The 26,205-nt window shown below is 43.4% G+C and overlaps 2 protein-coding genes and 2 non-coding genes across 6 annotated transcripts; all 4 read left to right on the top strand.

Annotated features, from left to right (window-relative positions):
* Nucleotides 1-5,682: 5,682 nt before the first annotated feature.
* On the top strand, nt 5,683-9,387 carry rpl10 (ribosomal protein L10). The gene is made up of 6 exons (XM_086277923.1): nt 5,683-5,802; nt 6,775-6,833; nt 7,542-7,649; nt 8,534-8,672; nt 8,756-8,918; nt 9,178-9,387. Exons 1-6 carry the CDS (start codon nt 5,780-5,782, stop codon nt 9,331-9,333), a joined length of 648 nt encoding a protein of 215 aa, XP_086134049.1. The 5' UTR covers nt 5,683-5,779; the 3' UTR covers nt 9,334-9,387.
* LOC147305868 (small nucleolar RNA SNORA70) lies at nt 6,946-7,078 on the top strand. Its single transcript, XR_015126764.1, has one exon. It is a non-coding gene; the product is annotated as a small nucleolar RNA SNORA70 (small nucleolar RNA).
* Nucleotides 8,971-9,103, top strand: LOC147305867 (small nucleolar RNA SNORA70). Its single transcript, XR_015126765.1, has one exon. It is a non-coding gene; the product is annotated as a small nucleolar RNA SNORA70 (small nucleolar RNA).
* A 1,653-nt stretch (nt 9,388-11,040) lies between the features above and the next one.
* dnase1l1 (deoxyribonuclease I-like 1) lies at nt 11,041-26,064 on the top strand. Of its 3 annotated transcripts, XM_086276536.1 has the most exons (11): nt 11,041-11,521; nt 11,624-11,750; nt 19,823-19,981; nt 20,502-20,590; nt 20,797-20,886; nt 20,969-21,081; nt 21,169-21,281; nt 21,366-21,523; nt 21,723-21,819; nt 21,984-22,132; nt 23,225-26,064. In XM_086276536.1, exons 3-11 carry the CDS (start codon nt 19,832-19,834, stop codon nt 23,229-23,231), a joined length of 966 nt encoding a protein of 321 aa, XP_086132662.1. In that variant the 5' UTR covers nt 11,041-11,521; nt 11,624-11,750; nt 19,823-19,831; the 3' UTR covers nt 23,232-26,064. The 3 variants fall into 3 exon arrangements, with proteins under 3 accessions (XP_086132662.1, XP_086132660.1, XP_086132661.1); XM_086276534.1 differs by lacking the exons at nt 11,041-11,521; nt 11,624-11,750 and having other exon boundaries at nt 11,778-19,981; XM_086276535.1 differs by lacking the exons at nt 11,041-11,521; nt 11,624-11,750; nt 23,225-26,064 and having other exon boundaries at nt 11,780-19,981; nt 21,984-23,205.
* The last annotated feature ends 141 nt before the right edge of the window (nt 26,065-26,205 follow it).

The raw sequence follows: 26,205 nt of genomic DNA, 5'->3' as shown, positions 1-26,205 counted from the left end.
CCAAATAATTTTGGTGCCTTTGCTGTAACGACACATGAATGCGTAGCAGAATGAAAGTGTCAGTAGGGGTGGATATGTCTCAACAGAATTCAGGAGATGTGACTGCAATATGATCAGCCTTTACTTGGAAACGTTGCTAAATATGTGTGACAGAGGACGGCGCAGTTACTCTCTCAGCCTGCTTTTCCCTGTGATGCTGGCTGATATGTGAGGCCACCAATGGACAAACATGAAGAACAAACAAGTGATGAGGAAGATGAGCAAGCAGCATGTGGGCATCAAATGCACAATCAGCAGAAATCCCCACTGTTGAGAGCGCTGTGTGCCAACCTTTCCTCTGGGGACCATGTGATGCTGATGTGTGGGGTAAACTACCTGCATTCGCAGTAGTAAATGAAGAGGCCGTGGGGGGCTATCCCAGCTGCCACAGGGCAATGGGAACTGTACACCCTGAACAGGTCACCAGTTTGTTACAGGGCAAACACACAGAGAAAAAACAGTTCACAATCACGCCTAATTTAGAATCACTAATGAACCTGACCCCACTCGCAAGCTCGACCAGATGGTGGATTCAAACCCAGGACCTTCTTGGATCAGGCAACAGTGCTAACCACCACCGCGCCGTTATGAAGCCTCACATTTAACATTTTTGCATTCTTACAGTTTTTCAAATCCAGTTGTGTAGTGAGGGACCCTGCAAACTAAGTGGGTAAATACCCTGATGTGTTATCAGAAACCACACACTTTCACATCCACACTGGAAAATCCCAGCCAACCCGGAGGTTTATCTATCTGTGTGGTTTTATTAGCAAATGGTCCAAAATAGTAATGTACTACATGTAGTGTCTCAAAGATAAATGTTGGGCGTTTATCTTACCTCGAGGTCTGAGTGTTGACCTGAGAGCTGAAAGGTTTGAACTTAACAAATCCCAGAAAGTCAGGAACTGAGTGAGACAGTATAACCACGTCATAACCAGCTCTGCCCCTGGATGAATGCAGAGGGGCGAGCAGAAAGGACGAGCCCACAGACGCTAATGTGAAACTGGGCAGTGCATCATCGAGGCAACCTGCTGAGGAGTCAGTATTAATCCTTATTCTTTGTCTGAGCTTAAACATCTGAACAAAGTGATCAAAGGTGGTGTCGAGACTCAGCAAACTGAGCAACTGGCTGAACTTTAACTCACACTGAACCTTTACTGTTCTCATGATCAAACTGACGACACGGACTTGATTCTTGTCCCAAAGGCTATGTGGGTCCTGTGACTGCTGTGTGGTAACTAGGAACTGTTTGTACCAGAATATGACTGACATGCAAACAAGCACTGAACCTGAGAACACTTGCTGCTGCATGGAGAAGCCTGCATGGTCAAAGGAGCTTTCAAAGAAAAGCGTCTGGACTTCTTTAAGTTGCTTGAAGATGTTTCACCTCTCATCCGAGAAGCTTCTTCAGTTCTAAGGTCAAATGGCGGATAGTCCCAGATTTAAACCCAGTGGGAGTTTCCCCCCAAAAGAGGGACAAAAGGACCCCCTGATGATCATCTAATCATCTGAGCCAAGGTATGAAAACGGGTGTGGGTCCCAATCAGCCAGAGTTTTGGGTGAGCTCATTGTCAAACCTGGCCCCACCTTATCATGCGATTTCCTGAGGTCAGATGGCCCAGGATGTGAGTGGGCGTTAAGGCGTCTGGGGAGGGAACTCAAAACTGGATTATAGATGGCAGACAGTTGGTGTCGTAAACCACCGCATCTGTTCAAAGATGGTCGCTCACAGTGGACATAGATGGCTTCTTTTACTCCTCTTTCAAACCATCTGTCCTCTGTCCAAAATGTAAACGTTGGCATCCTCGAAAGAGTGTCCTTTATCCTTAGATGCATCCTGAAGAAGCTTCTCAGATGAGGGGTGAAACGTCTTCAAGCAACTTAAAGAAGTCCAGTATGATGACCTGGATGACTGAGAACCTTCACAGACATATGTCTCTCTAATAGTAACTGTTACCATTATACACCATCATGGTTCCTGGATCCTTGGAGTAACATGTTGCTGTGAAACAAGGCATCACATTCATTTTGACATAATCGTATAAATACAAACACATAGAGCTTATTCTCAGTGGGATTTCTTCTTTGGCCACGGAGTGTTCAGACTGATGAAGAGCATAGATGGCCCTGAGCTCTAGGCAGCACACTCTAACAGATACACCTCCCAGCACATTTCCGTTTTAACATCAGCACACAGTGTGTCACCTACCACACCCTACAGCAGCCACACCGATCAGTGTGTAATTTTGTGTGTGTGTGTGTATATTTGTATTGGGCATGTTGTGGGGACATACTTTATTTTTACACAGTCACACTGTGGGCGCTAAAATCCCCTTTATAGACAAACACCTAGTGGAGTGTTAGAGTGAAGCATGTGGGAGTCAGGGCCAGGGTCGGTTTTTATAAAAGAAGAAGTCGTTCAGTATTTTCTGTAGTGATGGAAACATAACTGTGTCAGTGTGCGAGGGTGTGGTTGGCAGAATGAACAACTCGATAGTGTATTTCTTTATTTGGGTTGCCAAGAGAGCAGCATGTAGCCACGAAACCACAGAAAAAGCAATTGTTTTGACAACATGATTGTTGCCGTCTTCTGCTTGTTGCACAGTCCTCCTTATGTATTCTAATACAAACACACTAATAATTCACTGTATTTCTTCAGACTTTAAGCTTTTTACCTTTGGAGGAGTAGACAGAGAGAATGATCTGACTCTTGTGTCTGAAGATATGAGGCGGGAAACAGCATGAAAACAGAATTCATAGACAGAATATAAAGGACGAGCTGTGGCATCATGTTGGTTTGCATCTGAAGTTCAGTTTGCAGTGTGGCACGTTTTACTACAAGCCTCAACACCTCAATCCACGGTGAGGCAGTTTATCTAACGTTCACACTCACACCCACGGGGAGATATTGGTCATGTTGGGGATCAGTTTACCGACCTTCTAATTCATAGATGACCCACAGCTATCCATAGCAGAACAACAGTAGGCTTCATTAATAACTTTCCAAAAGTTTCTCACACATGTGTGTCCACTCTTTAAATTAAATCTGTGCACACAGTTGGCTATTGTCACTGGAAGCATCATTTGCTTTGCATCTCGTTGGAAACTACGCCTCAGTGTGAGAGGCCAGGAGCTTTGTTTCTGATTGTTAGCACATATGTGCAAACTGATGATTGACCAGCATGGAAGGCAACCTGCTGCTGGCTGTGGTTTCTGTGCATTGTGTGTACACAGAGTTAGCATTAGCAAGTAAGCAAGCTACTGTGATTGATCATGGCAGCTAATGCTTCCTCTTATTAACCTCCTTGTTGGCCAGCTTTGATGCAAAACATGTTTTTGATAAGCCTGCTAGCATGTTAGAAAGAAAAGTCTCACTAACATGCTAATGAGATAGAAAGGATATCAGCTAGCACTTTCAAATTAGCATCTATGAGAAATCAGACTTTCAGATACTAATGGGAGCGAAGGCCGATGCTGGCATATGAACAGCCTGTTTAACCACAAACATCATCTGTGGGTAATACAAAGAGTCGTCTTAGAACAGGACCATCAGTTGTATCAGTACTTGTACTAAAACAGAAGCACCTTTTTTATTTTGCAGCCTGGGATGCCTTAAAGCCTGAAAACGACTGGTCTATTTCTGTTACAGTGTGTGTGTGTGTGTGTGTGTGTGTGTGTGTGTGTGTGTGTGTGTGTGTGTCATTTGTCACCAGAACGGGCACATACTGTAGCACCATTTTTGGTCCTTGCTCCTTTTCCATCGTCCCGCCGTCATCACTGGCCTTTAGCTCCGCCAGAGTCAGGAGCAAATTCAGACAAAACAGAGTCAACATACAAGATAGAGAACTCATAGCTGACCTTCACACGAGGCTATAGGGGGATATCAGAAAGAGTTCATGGGCGTTTTTGAAAGAGTCACAAGGGAGTGGCAGTGTTTTGCCACTTCCTAAATACATCTACTTGCAAAAGGATAAAACTTTAACAAACGCCGTGTGCATATGATGAGTCAGGAATCTCACAGGCATGTGATAATGCCTGTACTAGCCTGTACGAGCCAGACCCAAGCATGACCAACCTTCAGCTGGTCCTGCACTGCTGAACACTCCTTGTTATGTCGAGTTATGTTGGAGTAAGACGAAAGCTCGGATTCCTCACATGCTTTAGCAACAGAACATTTGTTCTCTATTAACAAAACTTCAGATATGAGCTCATTGTTCCTTTTAGGAATTAGCCAAAGAAGGGTACAGTGAAGGAGACTCGAGACATATGGTATGATAGCGCCCCCTATTGGCCAACCGGCGGAATGGCCTTGGAACGTGCTGATTTTCACTACACACTGAGCTAACAGAATTATTGTTGCAGGTAAAGGATGTGCACGCCTTTTCACTGCTGATACATGTAAATAGATAATCTGTCTAGTTTTGTTAGTGCGGCGGATGTGATGTTGCACAGCTTCACTGGAAATGAAAACAGTTATTCCACTCTGTAGGTAAGTCTGTGACCTACTCACTGGCTGTGTTTACATTTAGATTTACTTCTGAATAAGTTTGAGATATTAACTGAAAATTTTTAACTTGTGAATTGCAAGAAAACATTTGTTCAGTGGCAGAAAAGTAAGTGAAAAAGTTGTAAGCTGTAGTTACTGACACTGGAAAGAATGCGTGTGAATGTGAGTGCCAGTGGTTGTCTGTGTTGACACACTGGAGGGTGCCACAGCCTGCCCTGGATGCAGTGGCTGCCCCAGAGGCCACCTCAGGCTGTCACGGATCCAGAGGCTGCTCCAGTGGTGCTCCAACAGCCGCCCCAGCTGGAGGCTGCCCCAGGTTGCCACGGAGCCTTTGCTAATTTCGTTTCTGTGCCAGCCTCAGACAGTATGAATTCTGTTTCTGCCAGGTCTCCAGAAACCTGATCTGTGTGCTTCCCAGTTCTCCAGGGCCGGGCCTTGTGTTTCCCAGCCAGCTTATTCAAAGACAGTTTAAATACTAAGAGTAGCAGAGTAACACTGTCAGACTTCCTTGAGACTTTTGCCCTGTATTTTGAATTTGATGGCAACAACATTTGAGAAAAAGTTTGCTACTGTGTAGCGTCTCCTCTTCTTCTAACAAAAGTCAGCAAATGTCTGTGAACTGAGATCAGCTGCTAGACTTTTGGAAGAGGACCACACTGATACCAAGTCAGACAATAGGCTGTGATTCTACAAATATTATATTTTCTCTGAGCACAGATAGATTTCTTGTTTAATCCTAATGTAATGTATTCCTGGCCTGTAAATCTTCTCTGATTCCATTTTAAATGAGTCTGGGCTCAGAGAAGATTTACAGTATGTTCTACTAAATAAAATTATGTTTGAATTAAATGTAGCTAACCCGCCTCATTGACGTTGCATACAACTACACTTCCCAGCATTCACTTGGTGTTCGTTAAGAGCCCTTAAATGAATTTTTACAACTGTGTTTTTAAATAAAATCCATATAGTAATCATTTATTGTTGTAATAAAACTACGCTGAAGCAAAAATAACGCGTACATGAATATAAAAATTTCCCTCGTGAACCATTCTGTCCATATGACAAAGCGGAAGTGACGTCTTCTTCCTTTCCTCCATTAGGTGAGTGCGTGGTGAGGTCGCGTTTTCTTCGGCTCTCCATCATACCGGTTAATTTAAAGCTGTTTTTTGACTTATCTTTGTCCAGATTAAGTTTAGTAACTTGTTTTTATTCGTTAATTTCCAGATTGCAACCATGGGCCGCCGACCAGCCCGCTGGTAAGTCATTTTCTGACTCCGTTTGAGCGAAGGGCCGAGCGAGTGTTTCAGAGGAAAATGGCAGCGGCTCCTGCTCGGCGCCATGTGCACGGTGCTGGCCTGCCCCAGGCCTGAGGAATAAGAATAAAAATAATAATATGTGCTATAAAACCCGGCGTTTCTGTCGTCCTACACTGTGAAGTCCATTTAAATGTTGTGTTCACAACGAGCGCCGTAAAGCAGTCCGTTCACGGGGCACGCTAGCACGGTGCGATAACAGTACAAGCTAAATGCTACTACTTTCAGCCCCAGCCAGAGTCTGTTTGAAGCCGTGAAGAGACTTAAAAGCTCCGAGTCACAGTTTATTGTGGTATAAAATAATTCCGTCACCAAATATTCTGACCCTGTTATAAGCCCACGAAGGTCACCTGACTGTGAGAGTCCTCACTGCGCGGTTTCTTTTATAAATAAATTGTTGGTTTTGATTTAACGTCTGTAAAACAGGAAATGTCCTGATCCAGTTTGTGTTACTGACTCAAGGATAGGCTGCCGTATGTTCTCCTGTTTGTCCTGCTTTAAAACACCCGCTGGGAGAAGACACTTTTATATTTAGCTGTTAGTTTTAAATAGACGTGGTTGGGGTCAGACACACGTTGTTGCTATGCTTCAAGCAGGTTTCGCTGATGAACAATCAGATAAAAGGGATAATTGTCGTTTTATGAAGAATACTTGGTTACAGCGGTCTCACAGTCCCTGACAGGTCAGACATCACAGGATAAATGTGTGTCTGAACAGACTCTGGCTTTTTTTAGTTTTTGTCTCATCTTTCCTGCTCTGACATCATAAACTCTGTGATTACAGTCAATCAGATGGTGTTACAGCTGCGTAGCCAGCATGTGATTGATGTGGTCCAGCGTGCTGGCTGAAGGGTTGTTAGATTGTCCACCTCTTACACTAAGATTCAGTGTTGGTGACGTGTGTTTCCTCTCACAGCTACAGGTACTGCAAGAACAAGCCGTACCCCAAGTCCCGCTTCTGCAGGGGTGTGCCTGGTACGTTCTCCATGTTTCCTGTTTCAGTCTGTAACACTTCAGTGGGACCATGTTCAGGTGACATCACGGTCACCCCTCTGGACCGAACTGTCACAGTGGGCTGCTGTGACTCCTGCAGCTTATTAAGCCGACCGGTCTCGCTGTAGTGCGGTTCTGGTGTGCAAAGGCTGCAGACACTGACTCTTTGGTTGTGTATGTCCTCAGCTGGGAGGTGCTGAGTGCTTTAAGGGACCACTGAGACAAAATGCTGCTGCTGTGTGGCTCACAATTAATTAGTTGGTCATCATTGTTTCATTTTTAAAGCTGCTTTTCCATTGGTACCTACTCAGATCGGCTCAGTGCGTTTTTCCATTAGGTCATAGTAGTACCAGGTACTATAAAGGTACCTTTATCTTACCTGCTTGGCCCGGGTTTCAAACGATCCGAGCAGGCAGTAAAATGTGATGTCATCAGACTGCAGGCCGCCGATTGGCTGGGCAGTAGCATCACGAGAGCGTCTCGTTCCCCGAGTCTGACGACGTGCCACAGGCCGAGCAGCAGGTATGTTCTCCACATCCACCTTTGTTGGAGTGTTCGTGTCACACGTTTATTCGGGACGTGTTGCTATGACGACAGCTGCGTCAGGTGACTCCAGTCGATCCGAGTAGGCGCTGATGGAAAAGCCCATGAGTTTCAGTGTTCTTATCCTTCCTCTTCTGTTCTCATCAGACCCCAAGATCAGGATCTTTGACCTGGGCAGGAAGAAGGCCAAGGTGGATGAGTTCCCCCTGTGCGGCCACATGGTCTCTGATGAGTACGAGCAGCTGTCATCAGAAGGTGAGGAGACCAGGAGCCACGACTAACATACCTGTTGGTAACGTGTGTGCTTCTTTGTAGGAGCACACTTTGGCCCGTGAGTGCAGTTTACTGATAAAGACAGTGAGACGATGGCCTCTGTGGTTAAAAGACCAGGTTGCTTTAAACGTTTTGTTAGAGGTGTTATAGCTGAATGAGCCAGTCTCGTTTTCCAGTTTAGATCACTGGCTGTTCCCAGTGTTTGTTCGGGGGGGGTACTGATTACTACTGTGGGAAACTATTGTATAGCTGTGAGATGTTTGTAACCTAATGTAACAGCTTGTATATTAAATATAAAAACTATCCTAGTATACAGCACACACACTCTCTGCGAGCTTTAAAGCTGCTCCATAAAGACTCGTGTATATGAGGAAGGAGCCAGTTAAACTGGGCCACAGCTGCTTACTGGCACCAGGAACGTTAAACTGGGCTCGTCACAGGTTCAGTGCATCAGGGAGATAGACTTGGTGCTAATGTGTGACTCGTCTGTGGAGGGTCTGCTGTATCACAGTGGGTAACAGGAGGAAGGCTGCTCAGCCACACCCTGAGCACGTTACTCAGTAAGGAAGCATGCACTGCTGCCTGCATGAGTACGTTACTGTTAGAGGATGCACTGAGCCTGGTAGCTGCAGTGTTGGGTCTTAGGGGAAAGTAAAGGTTCCAGGTTAGAACAGTAAAGTTTGTCTTGACTGCGTTCGAGTCCTGGGTTCAGAGAGACGTCAGAGCACAGCTCTCACTCGTGTGATGACCTCAGTAAGCCCCTCCTCCTCAGTTTGTCTGGCTCGTGTTAATGCTGCAGTCAGTCAGGGTTGTTGGCAAACAGCGGTGCCTATAACTTCATGCATGTTGTGCTTCAACCCCTGTAGCTCTGGAAGCTGCCCGTATCTGTGCTAACAAGTACATGGTGAAGACCTGCGGTAAGGACGGTTTCCACATCCGCATGCGTCTGCACCCCTTCCACGTCATCCGCATCAACAAAATGTTGTCCTGTGCTGGAGCTGACAGGTGAGAGGCTGACTGACCCGTAGCCCTGCTGCACTGAGCGCAGTCTGGCTCATCCTGTAATCCTCTTGTTTTGTGTCGGGCAGGCTCCAGACTGGAATGCGTGGTGCTTTTGGTAAACCCCAGGGCACCGTGGCCCGCGTGCACATCGGTCAGGTGATCATGTCCGTGCGTACCAAGGCCCAAAACAAGGAGCACGTGGTGGAGGCTCTGCGCAGAGCCAAGTTCAAGTTCCCTGGTCGTCAGAAGGTAAACGCTCCCAAAGCTTCTGCTGTAATAAATGTAAAGTGACGTGAGTCCTCTGCAGCTTATTAAGCCGACCGGTCTCGCTGTGGTGCGGTTCTGGTGTGCAAAGGCTGCAGACACTGACTCTTTGGTTGTGTATGTCCTCAGCTGGGAGGTGCTGAGTGCTTTAAGGGACCACTGAGACAAAATGTGTCTTCATCAGGGACTTAGTGTAAGTAAGTGTACTGAAAGGCTGAACCCATGTCTGTGCTCTCGCCCTCAGATCCACATTTCCAAGAAGTACGGCTTCACCAAGTTCAACGCCTGTGACTTTGATGACATGATGGCCGAGAAGCGTCTGATTCCTGATGGCTGTGGGGTCAAATACATCCCCAACAGAGGCCCTCTGGCCCGCTGGAGGGCCCTGCACGCAGTCTGAGGCTGCTCTCTGTGCCCACATAATCAATAAAGATGGCTTTGATTACAAAAGTGATGAGAGCGTGGCTTTGTCTTCATTGAACATGAAATCGCACATCAAGTCTGGGGGAGGTTTTCTAACGTGGTGTCCAGTTGCACTTGAGACTGGACACATTAATCTTACCACAGGTGTTAGGAGTTATACTGAAGTGTGAGCAGTGTGTGTGAGGATCGTTACAGATCCTAACCTCTATAACTGCATACAGTCCCACACTAACAGCTGATGGTCTCCTTCATGGGGCTCAAAGTATTCAGCCTTTAATTCTGTTAATTTACAGCTGAGGAAACACTGAACACGCTTTGGACTGTAAAGGTAACATGCTGAAAGCCTCGTCTGTCTTCTCTCTGCTGTCCCACAAATGACGTGAACAGGTATCCACATTCATTGATACTGAACACAGGTGGATGTTACCTTCTGACAGGTAACAGTCACGTGGAGCTGCAGCTGTACTGTAAACACCAGTTTAACCAAAATAAGAACAAAGTTGTAACATTAAAGAACAGCGGCTGAGTAGGATGAGTGCTCTGCAGTGATCAGACCTGTGACGTGTCCATGCTCTCAGCTCAGTTTGACTTGTTGCTGCGTTTCAGGTAAAGAGCTTTAAATGAACTTGCGTCTGTGTTCTTATTGACGAGCTGCTGAAGCATCGGGAACAGCTGACAGCTAAACGTGTTGGCAAATCAGGATTAGAAGATAATCAAACACATTATTGCTGCCATCGCTGTTCACCCGTTGCCTACTGGTGGTGGTCAGAGGGCCCGGTGGCGCCAGTGTCCGGCAGCCTCACCTCTGTCAGTGCGCCCCAGGGTGGCTGTGGCTACAATGTAGCTTGCCATCACCAGTGTGTGAATGTGTGTGTGAATGGGTGGATGACTGGATATGTAAAGCGCTTTGGGGTCCTTAGGGACTAGTAAAGCACTATATAAATACAGGAAATTTACCATTTATTTATTTTTGGTTAACTTAGGGATATAATGGCCAGTAGGTGGAGCTACTGTTTCTGTTTTTAAGGAGACCAAATGAAGGTCCTGGTTCAGCGTCTGCAGCTCCCACCATAGCACCAGCTGTACTGCTGTATGTAGTTCAGTGCTCACTGTTGCGCTTCTCGTGGGACATTTCTGTGAGAAACAGTTTTTGCAGTACGTTTGGAGTCCGTAACGTTTGTTTTCATCCATCTGTTTGGCACCGGTGTGTCCCTGCTTCATCCAGGCCGACCTGTCCGCTGGAGACAGGAGGACAGTCTGCAGGTTCTCCCGTGTTTTCCTGGCTGGCTTCCTCCTACGGTCCAGAGACATCTGTTAGTGGGTGGGGCTAACTGGTGATTCTAGATTTCCTGTTGGAATCACTGGCAAGAAGATTACAAAGAAATGAAATCTAGTATGAAAGTTTGGACAGCGGTGGGAGTGGACACTTCCTTGCATTCAGGTGATGGCTGGTTTCACCTGTGTCTTTGTATGCCACAGCGTAGCTTGTGCCAGGTGTTGGACACTGGCTGTGAGACACAGTTCACAGATCCGGACTTGTGAGTGGGAGGACACCGTGTGATTATTCCACAGCTGGACTCCAGGTGTCATCCCAGATTCCCAGCAGGACACTGATCCGAGTTAGAAACGCTGAGGAGTGAACCACGTCAGGTGCCTCCACCTGTAAAGCTGTTCCTGTTTCAGGTTCCTCAGTGTTGCCCCCTGCTGTTAGTTTAACAGCCCTTTCTGCTAACTGACCAGATCAATATCTCTGAAGTGTAACTGACACGGTCCTAAGCTCTGATGAACAAGTCTTCTTTGAATGTTTTGGAGCAGTGTACACGTCTTTAACCTGCAGGCTGTCTTAAACTTCCCACACCTGATCTGTTCATCTGTGGACTGTTTGCCTCCTCACAGTAAATACTTAAGTCATATATGTGTAACCAGGCAGGTTTGTGGTTTTTTACTTTGAAGTATTCAAATGTTAATGTCTGCAATGATTTTCCTGATAAAGACTTGATCTCTGACAAACAGAAGAAAGTTTTTCACAGCAGCAGATCTCCTGCTGCTTCCTCCTTGTAGTCCCTCCTACAGGAAACAGAGTGGCGGGGGTAGCTTTGAGTTTCAGTCGAGAGACAGGAGTAAGAAGCGAACACACCCCACAATTCCAAGAAGTCCCAGAGCTGGTAAGCTGTAGTTTGACGACCCACAGAAGGAGCGAGCGAAGGAAAAGCCGTCTCAGTGGAGCGTGTGACCTGTAATCTGCTGCTGTGTGTTTATGACTACAGAGCTGCACTCTCCTACACACTAAGCTGTGTGTCTGGGTTCAAGACCTGACAGCTGGAGCTCACATTACAGCAGCTGGTACAGCCTGCTACCAGAGGTGGGACCAAGTCATTGTCTTGCAAGTCTCAAGTAAGTCTCAAGTCTTTATCCTCAAGTCTCAAGTCAAGTCTCAAGTAATGTCAGGCAAGTCAGAGTCGAGTCTCAAGTCACTGGTGTAAAAGTCCGAGTAAAGTCACAAGTCTGAAACTTTGAATTTCAAGTCCTTTCGAGTCTTTAAAAAAAAAACGAAAAAATAATGTTGCAGTTATGCTAAATGTAAATATTAGACCATGTAATTTTAAAATCTGTGTTTTTCTCAACACATGACAAAATAGTGAACTTAGAAAATATACACAAATTGTGAAATTGCACCTCTTTAAAATGCAGCTCAATTAAACCTAGCTCCAAGAATAATTTTCACCGACAGTTCTGAGATAAGCTGCATGTTATTCTTGGATGCGGTTGTAGGACCGGCTTTAAAATCGCATGACAAAAATATCATACACATTAAAAAAAACTGCATCACCAACGTAGCCTGGACAACATTTGCTAGTTAGATGAAGTCAGCTATCTCATCTTAGCATATTTATTTCAATTCAATTCAATTCAATCTTTTTTTTTATTTTTATAAATTTTATTTTCAGTCACAGCAGCATGTTAACAACAAAACATTGAACATACAGTAGTTTGCTGTTCAGTATTTACAATACCCCAAAAGATAACAGAAATAGAGAAGGAAAAAACAAACAAACAAACCAAAGAAACCCCTACAAAACAACAAAAAACAAACAAACAAATAGAAAAATAAAATGTATAAGGGACATTCAGCGTACAGTTAGCTATGATAGCGATATAGAGATATGGTATCTGGTCATGATAAGGTGGTCATTTTAAATGTTTCCATGTACATCAAGAATGGCTGCCATGCCCTAAGAAATTTGGTGGTTGAACCTGCCAGTGTATATCTCATCTTTTCTAAATGTAAAAACCTCATGAGCTCCGCAAGCCACTGTTCATGTGTGGGAGGAGCTTCCTGCTTCCATCTTAAAAGTATAAGGCGCCTTGCGATAAGTGAAGCAAAGGCAATAGAATTCGAATAGCATTTTGGCAAAGTGATGTCTTGAGGTATCACCCCAAAGATAGCCGTTAGAGCAGAAGGCTCATATTTAACGTTATACATCTCTGACAGAGTGTTAAATATAGACACCCAATAGGTATGAAGATTGGGGCATGTCCAAAAGGTATGAAGGAGCGAACCTGTTTCTGCTTTACATCTGTTACACAGAGGGTCAGCTCCTGGATAGAACTTGGCTAACTTTTCCTTGGAGATATGTAATCGGTGTAGGACCTTAAATTGAAGGAGCCCATGCCTGGCACATATCGAAGAAGAGTGTACCCTCTGGAGAAAAGATTGCCAGAGCTCATCTGTTATAGTCATCCCAAGGTCTTTCTCCCACTGTGCTTTAAGGATGAAGAGAGAAGGAGATTGAAGATCTAATAGTATAGCATAGATTTCTTTAATCGCCCCTCTCTTATGAACGTTTATATTAATAATTTTATCCAAAGAAGTTTCCTCAGGTAGTTCCGGAAATGAAGGAAATCGACTCGTTACAAAGTGACGAATTTGTAAATAGCGGAAAAAATGTTGCCGAGGAACATTAAACTGCTTCAGGAGCTGCGTGAATGAGGCAAAAATCCCATCTACAAAAAGGTCTTTGATATTTCTAAGGCCATTACTTTCCCATATTTTAAAGGCAGAGTCCATCATGGAGGGTGGGAACATATGGTTTGAGCAGATAGGTGCTTTAATTGACATTAAGTGTAACCCCAACCTTTTCCTACATTGCACCCAGATTCTGAGCGAGTCATACAACAAAGGGTTACGTTTATAGGTGTATAGTTCTAATGGGAGAGCTGAACTCAACAAAGCTGATAGGCAAATTTTGCCACAATTGGATGACTCAATTTGGAGCCAAGCTGGAGTCTCTGTAGTAACATTACTCATCCAGTACAGCATATTACGAATATTTGCTGCCCAATAATAAGACTGAAAGTTTGGCAAGGCTAATCCACCCATTGGCCTAGTCCTCTGCATGAAATCTTTACGAATTCGTGGACTTTTGCCATTCCAAATAAATGCAGAGATATGCTTATTCAGTGTTATAAAATACTTATTGGGTAAGTAGCATGGGATACATTGAAATAAGTAAAGGAACTTGGGAAGTATGTTCATTTTGATAGAATTGACGCGGCCAATTAATGACAGTGGTAAATTGTTCCACCTCTGAAGATCTGTCTCAGTATTTTTAAGCAGCGGGACAAAGTTTCTTTCATAAAGATCTTTGTATGAGTGGGTAACCTTAACCCCCAGATAGGTCACATACCCTGATTTAACGCTAAATTTAAAACCTGAAAATGAAATCTTTCTGGCTATAGAGTTGACACAGAGAAGTTCACTTTTATGCAGATTTAACTTGTAACCTGAAATATTACCAAAACATTCAAAAATGGCAAGAGCACGGGGAAGAGAGCATAAAGGCTCTGACATATACAGCAGGAGGTCGTCAGCATATAAGGATATTTTGTGCTCCTGGTCACCTCTGAAGATGCCCTTAATGCAACTGTCAGCTCGCAGTTTAATCGCCAGTGGTTCAATTGATAATGCAAAAAGAAGAGGGGATAAGGGACAACCTTGTCTCGTACCACGGAGAAGTGGGAAATAAGAAGAGAATAACGAATTTGTTCTAACACGTGCCATAGGTGAGGAGTAAAGTAACTGAATCCATGAAATGAAATTAGGGCCAAATCCAAATTTATGCAGAGTATAAAACAGATAATCCCACTCCACCCGGTCAAATGCCTTCTCAGCATCGAGTAATAAGGCAATTTCAGGGGTTGTAGTTGACTTGGTGTGTAATATGTTCAAAAACCTGCGCAGGTTGAAAAAACCATGCCTACCCTTCACGAAACCTGTCTGATCTGGAGAAATTAACAATGGTAGATGTTGCTCTAGCCTGAGAGCAAGTGTTTTTGACAGTATTTTTAAATCTACATTTAAGAGTGATATAGGACGATATGATGAACACTCTAATGGATCTTTATAATTCAATTCAATCTTAATTGGCAGACTTCATGTCCATAAAAACAAGACAAAAAAAAAACAAAACACACACACACAACACTCCCCCCCCCCCCCCAACACAAGGTATACACCATTAAATATATATATGTATATAAATAAGTATCTAAAACATTTGTAAAAACATAAAACCATAATATACATAAAACACAATTACTTAAAATAAATCAATAAATACACAAACACTTTAACCAGTGCTTTCTGAGACTGGATGAGTAACGGGAACCACTCACTGTCGGATCTGTGAGTGCTAAAATTATACTGTTACTCGAACCATCCAGTCGTTCTCTGAAATTGAACATTAGCTTCCTTAAAAGTGCTTTAAAAGTCCAAACACCCACAGCTACAAACATCTGGCTGGCACTACCACTTCTAGGTATCCTGCAAAGGATTCTCATCGCATCATTATATGCAACATGCAGCTTCTGCATGCTACATTGTTTGTAGGATGACCACAAGGGGGCAGTATATAGCGGTGTGCAATACGCTTTAAACAAAGCCACTTTAACTGGAAGTGAACAAAAGCTGAATTTGCGTGCAATAGTATTTGCCTGCACATAGAGCTTACACCGTTGTCTGTATATGTCATCATCATCATTCATTTGCTCAGTAATAAAGTGACCGAGGTATTTCACCTTTTTATGAACTTCAAGAGTTTTTTGTGCCAGTTTAAACAAAGGGAAATTTAGCTGTTTATCCTGCTTGGTTCTACATATCAAAACAGCACTTTTAGCAGCATTGTACTCAATGTCATATTGCACACCATATTCAGTACAGACATTAAGAAGATCCTGTAACCCAGCACTGCTTGGACTAAAAACAACCAGGTCATCTGCATACATAAGATGATTTATCAGTGCTTTACCTAATATACACCCAGTGTTACAGGCTCTCAGTTGTATGGACAAATCATCAACATAAAAATTAAATAAAATTGGAGACAAAATCCCACCCCGTCTAACACCATTGCTGACACCAAAGGGGGCAGAAATACTGCTTCCCCATTTAACCTGCATGTTCTGATGAGCGTACCAGTAAGAGAGAATCCTCACGATGTACTGAGGAACTCCCCATCTCTTCATTTTATCAAAAAGTTTTCTGTGGTTCACTCGATCAAAAGCCTTAGAGGCATCAATGAAAGACATGAGGACAGATGAATTTTTAGCCCTGTACAAACTGACTATTTCCTTGAGTGCATATATGCACATGTCAGTGCCGTGCTTTGAAGCCAAACTGATTATCCAGAGAAGAGATGAACACACTAACTCTGTCAAACAAGATTCTTTCTAACACCTTAGATAAAATACTGGCTAGTGCAATCGGCCTGTAATTATCCAAGCAGCTCACTTTTGCAGCTTTGTCCTTCATAACTGGTACCAGTAAAATACACAGCATTGAGTCTGGTAATATGCCATGAATCATAAACCCAGTGAAACAGAGTGCTAGAAGAGGAGCTAGCCTTACACTAGCATGTTTTAAATGTTCTGCAGTGATGTGATCCAAACCAGAGGATTTATTATCAGACAACCTATGAATGGCTTCATATACTTCATGTGTCCTTACACTTATTGTGTCATTACTCATGTCAAAATTGTCCTCATATGGTTCACTTTTTATACAGTTAAACAACGCACTGTAATGCTGTCTCCATAATGCTGCAATGTTATCTGCCCCAGAAACACCTTCAACAGTTGATGGTAGAGATGGTTTACAGTTATTAAGAGCTTTCACCTCTTTCCAAAAATCTGCCGTATTATTACACAGCATTTTCCTGGCCAAAGAATCTGCTCTTAGCATTTGCTCATTTTTAGTTATAAAGCGAACAGCGTACTTATATCTGGCATTCGCACATTTTTTCTGTTCAAATTCTGGGCCTTGTTTAGGTCTTCCAGCCATGGCCCAACATTTATAAGCTATGCGAGCTTCATCATGGTACATGGATACATGTTCTTTCCAGCCAGGTCTGATGTTAGGTTTCTTATGCTTATATTGTTTATCAAGCAGTGTGCCACTTTTATACAGAGCAGTCACTATATCATCATACATGGAGCAGAGTAAATGTTTATGCACAGCATTCTTACAGTTGACATCTTTGCACAAAATAGCTTCTTTATTTATATGCATATTAATAATCATACGGTTCTTGGAGTGAGTGCATACACTCATGAAGTTTAGTAACTTCCGGTCACTGCAACAAGTCCAGGTACAGTTTACCGACGGATGGGTGCAGGACCTTGAAATGCACCGTGTAGAACGAAAGACCATCGTACGTATCATAAGTTTACCAATCTCACAAATCGTCGTCATAAATACACATTCCTTAACCGTTTATTAATATAACCTTTGAGCTCAACGGTAATTAATTAGTAGTGGAAATAATTTCTGGTTCATCACAGAAATGTAGCAGTGACAATAATACTGTATGCTGTAATCGTACTGGGCAATTAGTGATACAAAAAAACCTGTTTTATCCTGTGAATAAACGTATATGTTTTTGTCAATGTACCATAATAACAGAAGCGAAACGCAATATTGTGTCAGGACAATTCACTATTTATGCACAATAAATAAAGGAGCATAGCGCGACAATTTCTGTTCAGCGCCAGACTTGCTTGTAACCTATATCACCAATTATGTTATGAAAATGACGTATTAACTACTAAAAAACACTGACCTTCGTGTAAATGCTTGGAGCAGACTAACCTGTGAGCTGGAGGGTTCTGGGACGTTATATTTGATCTTTGAATGGCTGCAATCCAGTCGCCTCTTTGTTACTTCGGAAACATGGTTTGAACAATTTCTCTTCAACGACGTAATCCGATAACAACCGATCTCTTTACCCGTCGGCTTCCCGTGGCTGTCATGCGACCGGCTATTGTAGTTAATAATACAACAGCTTCTTGACATTTTTGTGTTTCTTTTTATCGCTGTTTAACTGATTTTAATTGAAAGCCTGCGTGCGCTAGTACCGCTTGCCACGAGTTCCCAGAATCCTTTGCGGTTCTACCCGTGAATGACGTCACATTTTCAATCTCCATATAATATGCATGTTAAATTTTATATTTGGGGTAAAATATCAAGTCTTTTCAAGTAAACCGGTTCAAGTCCAATTCAAGTCCCAAGTCATTGGTGTAAAAGTCCAAGTCAAGTCACAAGTCTTAGAACATTTTTTCAAGTCAAGTCTAAAGTCATAAAATTAATGACTCGAGTCTGACTCGAGTCCAAGTCATGTGACTCGAGTCCACACCTCTGCCTGCTACACACACGCTGTAGTTTCATGTGTTGTGCTGAAAGTAGACGTGTAACAGCTTTAGAGCTAACAGAGCTGAACTAGAGTCATTTCTCCATGTTTCCCATGACGTCAGGATCATTCCTGCGATGGTCACTGCTCCGTGTTTTCTGTTTGATTTTAGGATTTTATCATCTTGTTTTCTGGAGTTTCGCTTCTTGTTTTCCACGTTAGTTTCAGATGTGTGCCGTGGGTTTTCCATGATTATTTCCGTGTGTCCTGTTTCATACTGACTGGACTGTTATGTTTGTTTGTTTTCCTTCATATTTCTCCTGTTTGGGTTTCTGGACATTGTTCTCCAGGCCCTGAGGAAATGATGTGGTTACAGTCGCTGCAGGACACTAAGAGCAGTGACAGACTGAAGTAACTGAACACCGTGGTCTTCCTGTCAGGGACTCATCAGTCCACAGATGTGATTGCACTCATTAATGCAAAACATCTGTGGCTGAGGGGGGACCTTGGACAGATCTGGACTAGTTTGGTTTCCTGAAGACGTGTCAGCTCTATCTTCAGCTCTAAAAACCTGAGTGGATTTGTCCCTTAAGAGGAACCACTACTGATCATGTGCATCATCTCGTGAGCCAAAGTGTGAATGTGTGGGTCATCATCAGCAGGGGTTTCGGGTGAAACCATCGTGACCAACAGACTGAAAGCTAACTGGCTATGTTATTTTGTCTGAAAGTAAATATGAGTGGACATTTTTTAATGAACACACTATTAATTATTTATGTGAGAACATTTTTAAGGAGCTGAAATGGTAACAAATTTAAGAAACACAGACAGAGGACACGGAGCAAACATCATCTCTGTGGGCAACAAGTGTTTACATGTGGACGGTTTTATACATACACACGATTGAACTCAATTTGACCCTTTTTATGCTAGTGGGTTTTAAATAGATAATGATGCAGGGCAGCACGGTGGTGCCAGGGTTAGCACTGTTGCCTCACCAGCAGAAGGCCCTGGGTGGCAGTCCATCATCTGACCGAGATCGCTGTGTGTTCTAGCTGTGCCTTCCTGGGTTCCCTCTGGCTCCCTCAGTCCAAAGACATGCGGCTTTAGCTTAACTGGAGACTGTAAATTGCCCATAGAACGGGTAAATGTGAGCCTCTGCATTGGCCCTGTGACAGGGTGGTGACATGTTCAGGGTGGAACCCCCCCTCCCAGGTCACCTGACCTTAGATAAGGGGGAGAACAAATATGTGGCTCATGTCTAAGATTTATGCTAAAGCTATTGTTGGTCATCAGGAGGAATTGGAGAAGTGAATAATTTTAATTTCACAAGAGACAGGAAGAAACAGGAAGTTTCACTGCTGAGTCAAACCACGAGAAACAGGAATAATCACAGTTCATGTTTATGCACAAGCAACAACAGCCATTAGATTTGTGCTGGTTTGCTGTTTACTTCTTTTTATCAATTAAAATCATTCAAATTAAAAACCTAGTTATACAACCCCAGCTCCAAAAATGTTGTTCCCAAATCAAACAGACGGTGAAACACCATTAGAGGAAAATATTCTGGATTTGATGGCAGCAACAAACTCCCGTCTTCTTTGCACCATCAGAGATGCAGTGGTCTGTCTCCTCTTTAGTCCACGTCTCAGTTATGTTCACATCAAAGCTTCCATCAAAAGTGTTTTTTTTAAACACCAAACAAAGCTGAATTTGTCCCGTAGCAGCCCTCAGCTCATGTGTTTCATCATGTTTCTCGATGGGGACTGTGCTTCCTTCCAGCTGTTGGCCATGAGTCTGTCTCTCCTCCTGCTGCTTGCCGTCCTCGTGGATGTGACCGATACTAAAGCTGGTTCAGATTTTAGGATCTGTGCCTTCAACACACAACATTTTGGTGAATCCAAGTCGAAGAAGAGTGACGTTATGGGGATTCTTGCCAGGGTAAGGTAAAAAGAAAGACTGGGTAAGAGTGCTTGTGTTCTTGTATTTGTCTCAAACAGCTGAGGGACAGTGTCGTGGTTCTTTAGTGGACGATAGTCACTACATGGCTGTAGCTAGTGGGGCCACTAACAAACTGACAGAATTACTCAGTGAATCAGTAAAAATGATTTGTTTAGAGAAACTTGTTTCCTGTTTGAAAATTTGTTCACCACATTGTGAAATTAACCAAAGCAACCAAACAAAGGCTATGAAGACACTTCCATGCATTATCATTTAGCACCACAAGGTGGCGCAGAGTCAATGCCAACGCGTTCCTTACTACATCAGTCGGAATGAACACGTTCTAATTTGCGCGGTGGTCTGGGAAAAGGACCAAAAAGAACAAATATAACAAATATTTTTAGGGATGCAGGACATTTTTATTTTATTGCAGGTGACCAGCGGGGCGAATAATGAGTGGCTCCTCTGTGTGTCCCACTCCCACTCACCTTTTCATGGCTGTGCTGTGTCTCCATTTCAGATCATCACACGCTGTGATGTGTGTTTGCTCCAGGAAGTGAGAGACAGTAGAGGAAAAGCTTTACCACTTCTGCTCGACTCCCTAAAACAGTGATTATTCATTTGCTTACACACACACACACACACACACACACACACACACACACACAGACCAACCCCCACCCCCACAGACACCCACAGACACATGTTATTGCATCAGTTTGGAGGTGAGTGGTTTGGACTCTAAATGCTCAAACTTAGCGACTGACACATGCAGTGACTGCATCCCCGTCCCATCTGTGCTGTTTCACCCTCAGGTCTGACACCAAGTATAAATATGAGACTGTGGCCAGCGAGAGACTGGGCAGGTCTATGACATACCAGGAGCAGTACGTGTTTGTGTACAGGTGAGCTACACCTCTGTGCACAGGACATCTAAGTGCAGGTATAGTGACGGAGTCTGGCTTCACTGAACCTGAATGTGTTCAGGAAGGAGACGGTGAGGGTCATGGACCAGTATCAGTACCCTGATAATAAACCAGGAGACGTCGACGCTTTCTCCAGAGAGCCATTTGTTGTCCGCTTCAGAGCGGACCGCACAGGTCGGTCCCCGATGCTTCCCTGTGACAGAATGGAAATATTGGTGTTGTTGGATGGATTCTCCCTCTAACCCTCATTTCCATCCTCAGCTATAAAGGAGTTTGTTCTCATACCTCAGCACACCACGCCCTCCAACACCACCAAGGAGCTCGATGCCCTCTATGATGTTCTACAGCATGTGAGAAACATGTGGAAAACTGAGGTAAAGACTATTTTGGCATTCATCAAACAGACAAGAAGTCAATACCACAGGTGTACATGGTGACCGCTGTGCTGTAATGGGCAGAATGTGATGCTTCTTGGAGACTTTAATGCGGGCTGTGGCTACCTCGCTAAGAAGAACAGGAAGAATGTGCGCCTAATCACAGACAAGAATCTTATTTGGCTCATCCCAGACGACGCTGACACCACCGTGCGATCGACCACATCCTGCCCCTACGACAGGTAAACGCACAAAGCTTTGATTCAGGAGAGTTCCCAAGATTTTAGGATCCCTGGAACTTTTCAAGAAACAAAGTTTCCTTTGATAAAAGCTGATATGCAATATGTAAATGTAAGCAGACTATAGCAGACTTAAATGTGACCGTGTGAATGAAATAAGAGACATGAGTAAATGTGTGCTGCTCTCTGCTTGTGCCAACAGGATTGTTGTGAATGGGGAAACCTTTCACAGAGCCATCGTGCCTGCTTCAGCCAAACCGTTTAACTTTCAAGAGCATTACGGACTGACGGAGGAGCAGGTAACAGTCCACGCTCTGCATGTCTGTACCAGTGTGTGTGAACTGTACAGAAACACACACCTACAGAGTGTGTTAAACACGGTGTGCTGTGATTTTGTTACTGAAACAGATCAAACTCTGTTCATTTGTTGACACTGGCTGTTCTTCCTGTGTTTTTTATTCAGGCGCTGGAAGTCAGCGACCATTACCCGGTGGAGGTCCTGCTAAAGGTCAAGGATTCCAGAGCCTTTCTTGGGGGCTCATCTATTACCAGTGGAAACCAGTTTATGACTTTGTTTGTCCTAAGCCATGTTGCCTTTCAAATATTGACAAGGTAGTTAAATAATAAACCTGGAGGATGAGATAGGTCTGTGTTATAGCCAAGTTCATGAACTGATGAGGACATGCGGAGCTGAACTTTCCAAACATCCCTGATGTTGGTCTGCAGGTTAAAAAAGATAAAATTACACAACTATTTACCTTCAACAATATGGCTTTGACTGCAGTGTACAATGGCCGAGCTGTGTGTGGATGTGTATGCGTGACTTCACTGTTAGGCTGCAGATTCGCTCAGTTTATGGCAGCTGGACCCAAAGTGTTCAAAGATCAAATACACATGATTTCATCCACAGCACACAAAACTGTGCACACAACTGACAATGAAAGTTTCTCACCTGCTGTAAATATTTGTGATTGTGTTTATGGTGTAAAAATCATCTGAGGCCTATTAGATTATTCTGTTATTATATGTTACCTTATATATGTAATCAAAGTAGTTGAATTAGAATACTGCTGTAGATCACATTATACCCTTTAATATAGAGTGTGTGAGCTGTATGTAGTTTAGTTCTCATTATACTTTTGAGTTAACAGAACATATTCACATATTAGTTCATTAGATAAATGTGCATCACTCTGTATCCTTGATCTGCTGGGAATGTGTTACACTGTTTTCTTGACATGCTTAATTGTTGAATCATGAAGAGAAGGTTGTAAGCAGGAGACTCTGTGTCTAAAGACAGGGGAGATAGATAGACCACATTCCACACCCCCACCTTACAGAAAGCAGAGAAACAACTGCCGAGGTCATAACTTAGGCGCTGTAACAGAGAAAAAATGTGATGTTTTGGCTTTTACGACTAGCTGGGGGCCACTAGAGACTATAAAAAGCTGAGCAACCCGTCACCATTTTGAGACATGTGCCTGACCCTCTGGTAGCATCTCTCCCGTCCGGACGTTGTAATGCTCTGACTGTTGAATTGTATGGAAATAAATGATTGTTGATTGAGCATTTATACACCGAGTATTGTCCCTCCTTCAGCCCAAAGATTCAAAGAATTGGGAGATTTCAACAGGCCAGGTTTGTTTTCAGTGCAGAGGTATGTGTAAACTTCATGTTTCGCTGTTTTCTGTTTGTTTTTTTCAGCCTTTAGTGCGACAGGACAGAAAGACGAGGAGTAAGACATGCTGCTCACGGCTGCAGGCTCGATTCAAACACAGGCCTAAAGGCCGTAAACTTTAGTGTGTTCCCAGGATGAGCGGGGGAGTTTCTAAATACGATCGAGGACACGCTAACCTCCTTTCCTTTCTTGTTTCTGATTGGACAGCCAAATTGGACTTTTCTGCTCCTGCACACACTATTAAACTATCATTGATTCCCATTATTGTGTCATGACCAGCTTCTCGAGACGTCTTCATGGACAGTTTGCAGATCATCATGTGTCAGACTGGACACTGTGGACGACTGCTCTGTGGGCTTAGATCCTGCCTGTGTTCTTACCTAGTGTCAGAATCCTCGGCTGTGCAGCAGAAGACTGTTTGACGAATTCTGAGTGAGAAGTTTACAACAGAGGTGCACAGCTTTGGTCTGCGTACAGAGAGCGTCTGTATGTGCTGCTGCTGCTCTGATCGTCCACATGTCAGCCACAGAGACAAAGTGAAAAAAGTGTGAAAACCTGAAAACTGTAACAGCTGAACTTCCTGCTGAACTCCGCTCCTTTCCCAATCGATCAGTATTAGACAGACACAGTGTGTCATACACGCCGAGCACAACCCAAACAGACATGCTTCATTTTTCTTGCTTAATATACAAAACAAAGCCTCCCAGTCTTTGTTTTATTGCAGCTACAGAGCTTGTCGTTTGTTACTCTGACATGAAAGTGTTGGCACTACATGAATCTGAAGTCGTAACTCTGATAGACCCTCACCATCATGTTGTACTGAAGCACACACAGCACCTCACTCTCTCTCTAAATCACACGTGCAAAATAAAATTAATCAGCACCATGGAGGACAACAGCAATCCCAGGCTGTGGGACACGTACACGTCATATAAGGTCACACCACGATGTCTGTAATCATGGAACAAAGGAGAAGTGTCCACAAACCCACTGTGTGCGTCACCTCATCCTCGGTCTGTGTTACTTTACAGTGGAACAGACACTCATATTACAGTAAGAGCACATATTATAACAACAGTAGTAACAATGTTTCAGACTGTATCTTTTGAGCCTTGCGGGTCGTTGTACTCATCCTGCTCTCTTCTCTCTCTCCTCTTTTGAGCACCATTTTTCGCTTTGCTCGCTCAACATGAAATAAAATGCTGCTGTGCTGTTTAACTCTATAAGACAAAACTGTCGCATGGTTGACGTCAGCAGGTCTGCAGGGATTTAGTCAAATTCTCAGGCAAAATTCTTTGAGGATCTAATTGTTTGAGGACCAGGCAGCAAGTTTAGAAGGTACCAGTACTATATTTCCCAGCATGCATCTGTGCCATCACAGCTTTCCCGAATAGGTGTATACTTTAATCAGTGTAGTGTAAAATATGTAAGGACAGATTTGAAAATAATCCTGATCAGAACAACGTGTGCTGTAAAAACTATGACACAGAGCAGAACTCTTATGATGTGGTCACTTTGCATTACACACTTATATTAACTGTGTTACGTCAGAGTCAGGCCTGGGAGTGCCCGGCTGACCTGTGGGATGTCGCTTGCAGCTGTAGCTGTGACAGTATCATCGTCATACCCTCCAAGCCTGGAGCTGTAACATAGATATTACAGCTGTGTTGACCTTTGGAAATAAGAAATACTTTTTGTATTTCTGTTGGCGTAAACATTAGAAGATAAGAAGAAGAAGACATTTTGTGTGTCTGCTGCATGAGTTTGATTTGTCCAGACTTTTGCATGGAGCTGAATGTCTCAAGTCAGATCAAAGGAAACGACCTCTATTTTTAAAATATCTGATTTATTTTTCTGCACATCAAACTGCCCTGAAGCAGTGCTGGCATGCACGCATTGCACAGTATCAGGGTTACAATTCCATGTTATTCAGCACATAGTGCAGACTGTGTGTTGCAAGGATCAGATTTACTGTCAGTGATGCTTGCGTGTGGTGGCAGCGTGCCTGTGTTTGTGCTGAGTTATCTGCTATTTGTGTCCTATTTGTCTTGTCTGTTTGCTCTTCTTCTGCTCTGTTTATTCTGGTATGCAATCCTAACGGCGTTATCTGTGACAGAAACAGAAGCACACAGATAACAGAAACAAACCTGCACACTTACATTTGGAAAATCTGCAGGTTTGTCTTTTTTCACTTTGTAAATTGTGTGTCAGCTAGTTCAGTATTTCCTGATTCACTGAAACCATGTGTCCTCAAAGATTCAAGATTCAAAGATTCAAGCGTTTATTGTCACGTGTACAAAGAAAAGCATTTCTCTGTGCAATGAAAGTCTTTCTCTGCTGTCCACACACAGATGCAGGTTAATATGTACAAACAGATCAAATAAAAAAAGCATAAATAAATACAACAGAATAAAACTGAGGTAGATATCAATTTCTCTACTTTGTGCAGACAATCAAACAGCATAAAGAGTAGTTTAGCTGTTGGCCATGAAATAAAAACACAGCTTCTTCAGTGGAAACAGTATTTTATGGAGCCCATCAGCAAAAAGGGAATTAGGGCATCGTGAGCAGACTGATGTCAGGTTAATATATCAGAAGATAACATGTGAGTTCATTACACAGTTTCAGTTCTGAAATAAATGACTTTTTGAAGTTACAGTGAGCCAAGTGTCTTTGTTACACAGACCTGTCGGTCTATCCTTCAGGCCTGGGCCCTCTAACACATAGGGGTCCTTAGGGACTAGTAAAGCGCTATATAAATACAGGCCATTTACCACAAGAAAAATGACTAAATCCTGTTTTGCATGGTTGGATCTGAACAAGGTTCCAGGTCGAGCTTCAACATGCAACAAGAAGAAATGTTACTGAGACAAAACACTTTGCTGAGCATGCAATTTATTGAAAACAACATTTAAACTGAAACAGGCTGTTTGACAGGACCACACCTCCAGAAACCCTATAACCCCCCCCCCCTCCCCCCCCAAAAAACAAAGCAAAGGTCCAAACA

The sequence above is a fragment of the Aulonocara sp. 'chitande type north' Nkhata Bay genome, linkage group LG20 (genome assembly GCF_057382095.1).
Source record: "Aulonocara sp. 'chitande type north' Nkhata Bay isolate Kocher_YH1m ecotype deep benthic linkage group LG20, A_spYH_male_GT1.1, whole genome shotgun sequence".
Classification (NCBI taxonomy): Eukaryota; Metazoa; Chordata; class Actinopteri; order Cichliformes; family Cichlidae; genus Aulonocara; species Aulonocara sp. 'chitande type north' Nkhata Bay.
This window is presented reverse-complemented; position numbering and strand designations above follow the sequence as displayed.